At 40.7% G+C, this 12,056-nt stretch overlaps 1 protein-coding gene across 2 annotated transcripts in view; it reads left to right on the plus strand.

Annotated features, from left to right (window-relative positions):
* Positions 1 to 12,056, plus strand: part of LOC149795749 (putative ATP-dependent RNA helicase DDX56) — a 78,341-nt gene that overhangs the window by 54,845 nt on the left and 11,440 nt on the right. Inside the window, exons 12-14 of one of the 2 annotated variants that reach the window (XM_089965662.1) lie at positions 42 to 142; positions 9,556 to 9,629; positions 10,835 to 10,924. In XM_089965662.1, coding sequence (XP_089821788.1) covers positions 42 to 142; positions 9,556 to 9,629; positions 10,835 to 10,924 — 265 coding nt within the window. The remainder of the gene's footprint in view (positions 1 to 41; positions 143 to 9,555; positions 9,630 to 10,834; positions 10,925 to 12,056) is intronic. The other variant, XM_089965663.1, reaches the window with a different exon arrangement.

Genomic DNA, 12,056 nt, shown 5'->3' on the forward strand with positions numbered 1-12,056 from the left:
AATCATTTATTCATATCCCTCAAAATTAAAATTTCTTTCAGAACTGCAAGGGGAGACAACAAGGGAACAGCATTGTCCTTTGTGAGTGTGAAAGAGATGGAATTACTTGAACAAGTTGAAAAGGAGTTGGCAGGTTCACAAGGTAGGCTCAAACCTTGGTTCCACAATATAGTTTTCACTTTGTTAAGATACATGAACCTAAACATCAGAATGGGTGAAGAACGAAACTAAATTTATATATCCCAGAGCCTTATTCTAGATGTAGCTACTACAATAAATATTGGTAATTGAAAAACTGAATCATAAACACAAGAAGTTTGACTTTGTGTGTCATGTATCTTTACTTAAAGAGTATGGCCTTATTTTGATCTATCCCAAAGAAGACTTACTTGGGGTTCCTTAGCAGCCAGTGACAATAAACAGTAATGCGATGTTGTAGAGATGGAATTCAAACTGAAACTATAAAACATTATTATTATTATTATCTTAAATAATACCATGTATAGTTTAATGTGAATGCTAAATTTCCTTCTGTTATTAATAATGGGTGTAAATGCTTTCTAAAATAGAAGACCTTGATATGTTAATTGGACTGTATCTAAAGATTGTTTAAAAATTATAACATAAGAATAGATTACTGAGAGTAACTTGGGTGTTGTAAACTAATGTTACCATTTTCCATACCTTTACCTGATACTGACTGTAAGATGTTATGTTGTTTTTATGTTTTGTTATTTTTTGGTTATCTATTTTGTACATATTTGACAGATCTCCTGAACCAAGCCAGACATATTTACTACTTTTATACAGGATATTTGCAAAAGGTCCCAGTTTCACTGAATTCTCAAAATGTCCCCCTCAGATTGAAATTTTATATTATCTAGCTTATGATACTTCAGACATAACTAATATTTTTGAGGAAGGGATGCAAAGTCAGTTTTTAAATTAAAAATTTAAAACATGGAAAATGTTTTAATGCTAAGAAAATAGTTGAAGAGTTCCTCAAATGTGATGAAATTATAATAATTTCTGCATAGAGAGAATCAAAATCCTGTTAGGAAAATTCAAGATTTTATGACCATAACATTTGATCGAGTTTTGAAAAATCATAGTTATAAACCAAGCAATAAGAAAGATATTAAGAACTATCAATTTGAGGAGATCATTGAGATGCTAGTGAAATGCAGGAGAGATCTGTGAGCATGAACTGCGTTCTAAAGAAATATCAGTAGACTTGATGGTATTCAATATAGTACAGTGTTCTAAACAAACAGCAGTAGACTTGATGGCACTAAGTACAGTACAGTGTTCTAAACAAACAGCTGTAGACTTGATGATACTCAGTACATACTGTGTTCTAAACAAACAGCAGTAGACTTGATGGTACTCAGTACAGTACAGTGTTATAAACAAACAGCTGAAGGCTTGATGGTACTCAGTACAGTACTGTGTTCTAAACAAACAGCAGTAGACTTGATGGTACTCAGTACATCCTGTGTTTTAAACAAACAGCAGTTGACTTGATGGTACTCACTACAGTACAGTGTTTTAAACAAACACCAGTAGACTTGATGGTACTCAGTACATACTGTGTTCTAAACAAACATCAGTAGACTTGATGGTACTCAGTACACTACAGTGTTTTAAACAAACATCAATAGACTTGATGGTACTCAGTACATACTGTGTTCTAAACAAACAGCAGTAGACATGATGGTACTCAGTACAGTACTGTGTTCGAAACAAACAGCAATAGACTTGATGGTACTCAGTACAGTACAGTGTTTTAAACAAACAGCAGTAGACTTGATTGTACTCAGTACATACTGTGTTTTAAACAAACATCATTAGACTTGATGGTACTCAGTACATACTGTGTTTTAAACAAACAGCAGTAGACTTGATGGTACTCAGTACAGTACATTGTTCTAAACAAAACAGTTGACTTGATGATACTCAGTACAGTACAGTGTTTAAAACAAATAGCAGTAGACTTGATTGTACTCAGTACAGTGTTTTAAACAAACAGCAGTAGACTTGATGGTACTCAGTACATACTGTGTTCTAAACAAACAGCAGTAGACATGATGGTACTCAGTACAGTACAGTGTTCTAAACAAACAGCAGTAGAGCACTAAGTACAGTACAGTGTTTTAAACAAACAGCAGTAGACTTGATGGTACTCAGTACAGTACAGTGTTTTAAACAAACAGCAGTAGACTTGATGGCACTAAGTATAGTACAGTGTTCCCATTTTTATCTCTGCTAGTTGTACATCAGAAGAGCATATGGGAGGGCCTATTATCCATCATCAGACATTCTTTACATTAGCATAAGTTTATTATTGCCCTTCCTCCTAAACTATTCAGAGGTATTTACATTTACATGTAACTACATTTATCGCAAAGTCTAGTTGGTCCTGAATGAAAATGGTGATGCTCAGACATCCATTACGGCCAAAACAGCAGCCATTCTTCACTACTTCTCAGAATGGATGGTCATATCAACATGGTTTTCATGAAAAGACTTCTTACAATGTCCTCTTGGTTCTAAATGAAAAAATATTGCCAGCCTGAAGTCCAGTATGGACATCATGGCAGCCATTTTTTGAAAATCTTGTTATCTCCACTCCAGAGTATAAAAGTGTTATTGGAATAGGGTTTTCATCAGAAGAATTCTTATGATGTCTGGTTCATACTAAATGAAAATTATGCCTCGACATCCAGTAATTGTCAGTCTTTATATTGCTATTCACCAAAAGGGATGGCCTTATTGACATGAGTCTTTCAGTAAAAGACTTCTTATGATGCCATAGTAGGTACTAAATGAAAATGGTGCCAATCTAACATCCAGTATGGCTACCATGTTGTTGTTAGAGACTCATCTCCATCATTTGTGGGGGAGGTATGTCTACCTGACAAATTGCTGACCAATCCTCTATTTTTCCTTCAAATACGTTCTCCGATCACATTAACGTTAAGATATAAGCCTGCTACCTCTCGAATCCAGCCCTACTAAAAGATGAAAATTCATCTTTTCTGTCTAGCTCATATAGACCAAAGGGCAATAACTCTTGCCCCATTACCTCCCCTTGCCAATGCCAGTTGTCACTAGTTTTTAAGCTTCGCTTGTACTGATAACACGTACATTATACCTTCAAACAATCCAAGCCATCTTAGCGTTAAATTGGACCATCCGAAGTTAAATTTGGATTTATTGCATTGGACAATCATTCTTCTACAGGTTGTATACCTCATTTTAACAATTTTTTCAAAATTGAGTGACTTTGTCACCCTTATGGATTTCATCTACTGAAGACCATGTTACACACGCTATCGCTGAACTCGTGTTGTCAGTTAAAAGTTAATGCGACACTGACTAATTTCACTTACTCCGTTAGTAACGGTTGTGGTATTAGCGAATTAATAACATGCTGAATTGCTAATTTGTGCTTTGTTTTCTTTTCTTGTGTCGTTTCAGTAGAAATGTCAACCAAATGCATGAAATGCAAAAAGTTCAAAGCAAAAGAAGACAACCATGACTCTTGTATTGTATGTACCAAGTGTACATCATCTATACCATGCAGCGTGTGTAATACTTGGACAGAGCAAATGTGGGCTGATGTAGTCCAGAAGGCAGCAAAAGGGAGGGATAGACGGAATAAGTCGAAGAAAGATAGCATTGATGTCCTCAGTATACATCCGAAGACAGCCTCCATTGCGAGTCTTGTGTGGGACGTTGGGGTCCCCCCTCCACCTAAAGTTCGTCGTTTGCAACCGTCAGCCACAGTAACATCAGCGGCAATGGAGGAAAATAATGTCGACAGGGTACAACAGTCCAACTTTGAACAGATGCATCGTTGGGTCCAGGAAACGACGACGCAGCTATTGACATCATGCCAGATATTACCCTTATTTCCCTCGCTCGCTTCCACAGCTTTTTCTGACTCTTTGGGGGAATGTTCCCCCAATATTAGGCTGCCCAGTGGGCGTAAGTCCCCCCGCATGACCGAGCATGGCCTTCGGGCCTGTAAGTCAGGACGCATGGGGTTTTTACCGGATCCATTTCATTATACAACCTCTATGTCACTGGCCGTCCAGCTGTCTCAGCATGGGGACCCTATTACTAAAACTGTCCGACCAAATATGATTTACGGGGATCTTAATGATAAATCTGTCCGTCAAGCTGTACTGCCGGCAACATACCAATACTATGGCGGAGATTTTAGCGAGAAATCTGTCCGTCCAGCCAGGCCATTGGAGCAGCCGGTACCGGTGATAGCAGGACTGTCGCCAAAATTCAGGCCGACCACAAGCCAGACAAACCAGCCGGCAGGGCCGTCCATCCATATGTTCACGGCTTATCCACAAGGGAGAGTTAGTGACAGTGTCAAGGATGACGGAATCGCGTCATCTATGCCACCTGGTATGCTCTATCCAGAAATGCAAGCTATTCCAGAACACAACTCGGCACACAGTGAGGGTGACGAAACTCCTGCAAATCAGCCGTACACAGATCCAACCATGGAACGGACTGAGTTTGGCTTCAAGGCGGCAGTGGAAGAAATTTATAGGGTGTTGGCAACTTCAGAATGCCCTCCACCTCCTACTGCCACTCAAGACTACAAAGTTAAGTGATCTGGGGAATACTAAGGCGTTCTTTTCAGAAAGCCAAGTACCAGCGATGTTCTTGTGTCGCTGGTACAAAACTCATTCAGACGCCTTCAGTACGGATCTTCCGGCCCTGGACAAAAATATGGCAGCAGTTCACATGTCCGTTCCACTGTTTTACAAAGTGGACAAAAATGTGTTCCATGCCATGTCAAAGCTAGTCCGGAACGTAGTCGCTACATCTTCAATGTTAGACTTGGCTTCATTAGCCATTTTCCGACGCGCAGAAAAATCCGACAATGACCACGCTTGGGAAGCGACGGCCCGGATTGCTAGAGTTATTAACAGGGCAGCTCACCATTCCATGGCTAATGCATTGACTGCTTCTGCCAACTTAGACCTGATACGACGTGACGCATGCCTGCGGTCCACGTCGCTCAAGCCCCATCATACTCTGGCTTTACGGATGACTCCGTTTGGGTTGCCTTTACTCTTTGGAGGAAAAATTGAAGAAGTTCGGAAGCAGGCAGCTCAGAAACTGCCCCTCCAACTCGCCGCCCAACCCTCACAGGCGTTTAGAAAAATTCCCCTGCCACAGCGGAGGGATGATTGGCAGACCAGGGACAAGGGATCCTTACAATCAAATGTGCAGTATAGATCCCAACCCAATGCCAGGAGACAACAGTCTAATCAAGCTAGGAGGCAACCATACAGAGGTGGTAAGAAACAAAGTTTCTCCGTCTTCCAGCCTCCTAACTCTAAAAGTTGACATACCCTCCTCACCACCCACGGACAGCCTACATGTGGGCGGCCGCCTCCTGCAATTTCAGGACCACTGGACCACCTTTTTTCCTCAGAACGATTGGGTGATCCAGGTCATTTCAGAGGGGCTTCAGATTTCATTTATCCAACCCCCTCCCCTGTCCTCCTCTCCCCTCTTCATGGACATACCGTCCGATCGGGAGAAGGATACCTTTCTACAACAGGAGATATGGTCGCTCATAGAAAAATGGGTGGTGGAGATTGTGAAAAAAAAACGCAATCGCCGGGGTTTTATTCCAGGCTGTTTCTTATCCAGAAGGCAAATGGCAAGTTGAGGCCGATCATCGACCTGAGTTGCCTCAACCAATACATTTTACCACCAAAATTCAAGATGGAAACAGTGAGATCAATCCGTCTTTCCATCCAGCGGGATGAGTATGCCGTCAGTCTAGATATGACCGACGCATATTTTCACGTCCCTATCCACCCCGTGTCACGGAAATTTCTCTGATTCGCTTACTGCAATGCGGTTTATCAGTTCCAGGTCCTACCCTTTGGCCTGAACATCAGCCCTTGGGTTTTTACCAAGGTTATGGATTGCGTCGTCACCCTGTTCCGCTCGACTTCATCTAAAGGGACGGCAGTGTACTTGGACGACATCCTCCAGAAACATATGGTAAGTTCTATTCTGCTCAAAGGCAGAAACGATCTTTTAGCACTTTTAGATCATCTAGGCTTTCTCATGAACTGGAAAAAGTCCGATCTCCGTCCATCCCAGCATTTTGTAAATTTTGGTAATGGAGTTTCTCACTGATCTGAATCTGGTACGGCTTCCTCGCGCCCGCGTAATCCGGATCGTCGAACTTGTCGAGTCCATTTCCAACAGGATGTGGATTTCAGCGAGAGAGAATTCTTGCAACTCCTCGGATTATTCAATGCAGCGGTGGATTTGATCCCGCTTGGCTGTCTTTTTATGCGTGCCTTACAAATGACGTTACTGGCACAATGGCGCCCCTTTTCAAGTCCCCTCAATCAAACAATAATGATCATGCCCGAGATACGATCATTCCTACGTCAGTGGCACAACCCTGGTTGGCTGTCCATGGGGATTCCTCTGGAGATGCCCCAAGCGGAGATAACGGTATGTACCGACGCCAGTACCTACGGTTGGGGTGCCCACCTGTTGCCGGACTTTGCTACAGTCAGTGGCACGTGGGAGCCAGGGGAGAGGCCTCTCCACATCAACCTTTTAGAAATGAGGGCTGTCATCAATGCCTTTCATTTCTGGAAGGATCAACTCTCAGGAAAAACTGTCCTCATTATGTCAGACAACTCTGTGGTGGTGACTTACCTCCTGAAACAAGGGGGTACCAAATCACCAGATCTGTGTATTCTGATCTGGCAGTTTCTACGTTGGTGCGACAACCTCCACATCAATGTACAAATCAGACACATTCCCGGCAGACTCAATGTCTTGGCCGACACTCTATCCAGGAAAGGTCAAGTCATTCACACGGAATGGTCACTCCATCAATCAGTCTTTCTTTGGATTTGCACACTTTGGGGGCATCCGTTGATCGATCTTTTTGCGACAAGGTGGAATTGTAAGTTGCCCATCTTCGTCTCTCCGGTTCCAGACCCAGAGAGTTGGGCCGTGGACGTTTTGTCAATCAGCTGGGAGGGGTTGTGGGCATTCGCCTACCCTCCCACGGTTTTGGTACCGAAAATAATCCATCGGTTAAGGGGTCAGAACTGTCGGATGATTCTGATTGCCCCGCTCAGATGGAACAAGTCCTGGGTCACCGATCTACTCGATCTAACGATAGATCTACCCAGGAAGATTCCAACCAGCCCAAATCTTCTCAAACAACCGCGGTCACGGGTGTTCCACCCCTGCCTGGACCATCTTCTTCTTCACGCTTGGCTCTTGTCCAGACAGCCTTGTGAGACAAACAATTTAAACCTTTGATTATGGAGAGAATCTCAAGAGCAAGAAGGCCCTCCACTCTGAAGGCTTACGAGGGAAAGTGGCGTGTTTTCAGGGACTGGTGCCATATCAATAACATCGTCCCTTTGAGTGTCTCAATCCCTCAACTGGCCAACTTTTTTCTCTGGCTTTTCGAGGAGAAACAGTTGGCCCCAATTACTATCAAAGGCTACTGCTCCATGATATCAGACACATTCCGCCATCATGGTAGACGTGATATTGGGCATAACAAAGATCTATCAGATCTTTTAGCCAATTTTGATTTCAATCGACCAAAATCCCTCACCCTGTTTCCAAAATGAAATCTGTCCTGGGTTTTAACATGGCTCAATTTGGACAAATTTGAACCTTTAGCCCACACTTCATTAAAGCTACTATCATACAAAACATGTTTCTTGATAGCCTTAGCTTCAGCATGCAGGGTGAGCGAGTTACATGCCCTTTCCAGTGACCCAAACTTTCTTCAGTTCAGATCAGATGGTTCGGTGGTCCTCCTGACACAACCAGGCTTTGTAGCCAAAAATAGGTTACCATCCATTGGCAATCAAAGAATCGTCATTCGCTCGCTCTCTTCCATAGATAAGTCAAGAGCAACAGCCATGCAAGATCCTGTTCGTGCACTCAAGCACTATTTAAAACGCACAGAGGCGTGTCGGGACACACGTAAGCGCCTCTTTCTTCCGGTCAAAGCTGGTAAACGGGATATCACCCCTCAAGCCCTTGCTTCATGGCTGAAGTGGGTTATACGCTCAGCGTACTCTGAGGTCTCACAAGATCAGAGTCGCCTCATGAAGATTACAGCTCATGAGATCAGAGCAATCTTGGCGAGCCTTGCATTCAAACACAGTGTTTCGATCCGAGATATGATAGAAGCTGTTGGCTGGCATGCAGAGTCAACCTTCTCCAGTTTTTATCTCAGAGATTTGGCTTCAAAGAGGCAAACCTTGAATCTGGTAGGTCCGGTGTCGGCAGCCCAGATGACCACCAGACCCATTTAAAACAATCAGCACAGCCTATCAGCTTCGCTGGATTCGCCAGTGAAATTTCATAGGTAAGAAGATTTCAATAACTATCTTCTTAACTGTATATAAGGGTCACATATCACGGGACCCTAGGCTGTGTTGCTGATGAAATTAGGAGAACGGGTTATCTTTAAAATGGGGAATCCAGCCATCATTCCCTAGAAGGTACCCAGGGTGGAGGTAGGATGCTCAGTATTCCCTCCTCCTGTTACCTATTCTCCTAATGTTAATGTGATCAGGGAACATATTTGAAGGAGAAAGCAAATTTTTAGTAAATTATGTTTCTCCGAGAATACTTACCCGATCACATTACTTAAAAACCTTCCCAACCACCCCGCTATGTGAGCATCCTAGTATAATATATATCGCTCAGCTTAAAAAACTAGTGACACCTGGCAGTGGCAAGGGGAGGTAAGGGGCAAGAGTTATTGCCCTTTGGTCTGTATAAGATAGACAGAAAAGACGAATTTTCGTCTTTTAGTAGGGCTGGATTCGAGAGGTAGCAGGTTTATATCCTAACGTTAATGTGATCAGGTAAGTATTCTCGGAGAAACATAATTTACAAAAAATTTGCTTTTTATGTTTAACTTCACTTTTGAAGTTGTGCAAGATATGACATCATACACTGTATGATATTTATACCATTTTTCCGATACAAGATCAAAATATTTGAAAGTGATATACATAATGTATACTGAGGGGTTGACTGTTTTTTCCCTACAGTGTTGTGTGTACATTTACCATTGCAGGCAGCAGGCTGAAACTGATTTAGTCTGTGTTGGCTCACATACATTAAAGTCTTGAAGCTGACTTAAGGTGATAATGAGACTTGTCACACTTTGAAGTTTAAATTTATTTTTAAATTTCCAATATACAGAATGGGTTTATGTTGCACAGGTGCTGGTCTAGGGTGCAGTTGAATGTAGTTAAGTGGATTGAATATATTACACTTGTACTGATTGCAGTTAAGTGACATGCTAATGTAATATGCTAACTGGCCATGCTACTTTCACTGTCACAAGCAGTTGATATGCGGTTCATGTGTTTTGTTTTGTTTTTGTTTTTCTGTTTTATATATATTTCAGGCAAAAGCTTTCGAGGTGAAACTTCAATGAAGGTTGATAATTTCCTAATTTCTTTTATTGCTCTCATTTTTATTTTGCTTTTCATACAGAAGACAGGGAGAGTGTCTTTAAGCCATACCAATTTAAAATGGAGGAAATTGAAGGATTCCGTTACAGGGCAAAGGTGAGAAAGAGTACCATATTCAGTGGAATATATGCACATGCCATGATAAATGCTCTACACACGCACCATTGGTCAAACTTTTTGTAAAAATAGCCACTTCTTAACAAGTATGTAAAGCCTAGCATGCCTCATAGAGAGGAAGTAGTTGCTTAAACTTGCATAGAACAATTCATTGGGTGCTGATAGATTGAGAGAGAGAATGAACTTATTGAGTAGTTCTCCGCCTAGACAAAGGGAGCTAACTCTTCTGGTATGTTCATTGGCATTCCTGGGCAGAGCTTATTATGATGATTGCCAGAATCACTTGTTTCAATCAAAAGATTTCTGATGGTAATTCATTTCAGTAAAAGCAATGTGTTCAGTGATAGAAACTTTAAGTAATGTGCGTTTGTTAGGAGATTGTAGGTTACATCTACAGATTAGAGGTAACCTATCATACTGCCCCCCTGCAGTGTCATTGTAAACATTCACACAGATCAAGTACATACAAATATATACCATCACTGAATGTCAGTCCTCCTTTCTTTGAAGGTTCCATGCAAAAGTTTGGAGTGGGTTTCATGACACCCACCCCTAGGTAACTTTGTACCATGATGTACAATATTTGTACATTCTTTGCAAAATTTAGCATTTAGTTTAGGTTCTTTGCATACTGTATAAAGACTGGTATATCATGGGCCATAACATATGGTGAGGGATGCATCTTAAGGAGTACTCTACCATAATCACAAATTTAGGTCATGGTGCCCTATATTTAACACTTCACTGACTTCGGTTAAATTATGTTTAAAAAAAAGTATGTTAAAGATTTTTTTCTTTTAGCATTGGCAAGTTACCATTTTGGTCATCATAAAGACATGGTTTGTTTTGTTGTCATTAGAAAATAGATAGCTGGGTTATAAAAGCATTGTTGTTTATTTTTTCATTAGTTTTGGTATTTAATTTCTTAGGTAAGATGAAGGAGAATATCTTTTTGTTTTCAAACAGGAGGCCTAATTTTTATAATTGGAGTGAAGATGAATATTTTTACAAATAATGGTCATCTACAGGAAGACTTGAAACAAATGTTGAATTAGTGCTTGTTAAATGAGATAAATTCAGAATTTCTTTAATACATCTATGACATGAAAAGTAGCATCTGAGATTCACTGTAGATGCTCAATACATGTGGCTTTAAACATAATTCTATGAGTATTTATTTAAAGGATGCAATGAGAGCAGTCACCAGAACAGCCATTAGAGATGCCAGATTAAAGGAAATCAAACAGGAATTATTCAACTCACAAAAGTTAAAGGTAGGATTGTTTTGAATGGATGTACGTTTTACACCTCTTTTTTGGAGACTTGTTACTTAAGAAAAGTTATTGCTAGACATGAAATGTGCACTTTTGGGTGTGTGTAATAGAAGGGTAATTGCAGTATAACACCCATGTTAAGACCAGGTGTCCAGCCTGGTACATGGATAATTACAGTATATCTACCATATTAAGATGAAGGGGCCATCCTAATTCATGACCAATAACAGTATATTTCCCATGTTATCATCTTCCATGTTATGACTAATGAGCCAGGTACATGTATAATTACATTACATCTCCCATATTAGGACCTGGTACATCTCACATGTTAAGACCAAGGGGCCATTTGAGTAGATGGATAATTACAGTATATATCCCATGTTAAGACTAAGGGGCCAGTCTGATATATGGATGATTACAGTATATTGCAAATGTGAAGTTCAGGTACATCTACATTAAGATCAAGGGATAAGCCTAATATATGGATACTGACAGGGGGCCAGTTTAATACATGGGTAATTATAGTACATGTATTGTGTCAAGACCATGGGGCCAGGATAATAAAATCAGTAATTACAATACACCTCCCATATTAAGACCAGGAAGTCGGTGTAATAATTGAGTAAGTACAGTATAGCCCCCATGTTAAAACCAGAGGGTCAGGGACTAGTTACAGTATATCTCACAAGATAAGACCAGGAGCCAGCTTAATACACAGAAATACTACCAGGGCAAACAATCAGATGAATCGTGCAAAATTTGTACAAATTCATGTACTTTGAAATTGGTGGTGCATGATAACTCTTGCAAATTAGTTTCAGGTCATGAATATGAAAATGTACTCTGTGCAGTATACACTTTTATTCAGCCTTGCACCCTTTGACTGCTTGTCATGATGTTTGTAAAACCAATAGAAATGTTGTGGTGCTTGTCACAATATGTTTACATATCTGGTTTCTTTGGCATGACATAGTTTGTACCTTGCATCAAGGAAATTTTACAAATGCACGTTCATAGTATGGGCTATCCAGAAGAACCAAAACAACAATTTCATTTGGCAAATAACCGTTGATCATGGTGAAAAAGGCAATTTATGTTTTAAAAGTTCGGAAATATATCATATTTGTTG

The sequence above is a fragment of the Sinohyriopsis cumingii genome, chromosome 7, assembly GCF_028554795.1.
Source record: "Sinohyriopsis cumingii isolate HCF-2022 chromosome 7, ASM2855479v2, whole genome shotgun sequence".
Lineage (NCBI taxonomy): Eukaryota > Metazoa > Mollusca > Bivalvia > Unionida > Unionidae > Sinohyriopsis > Sinohyriopsis cumingii.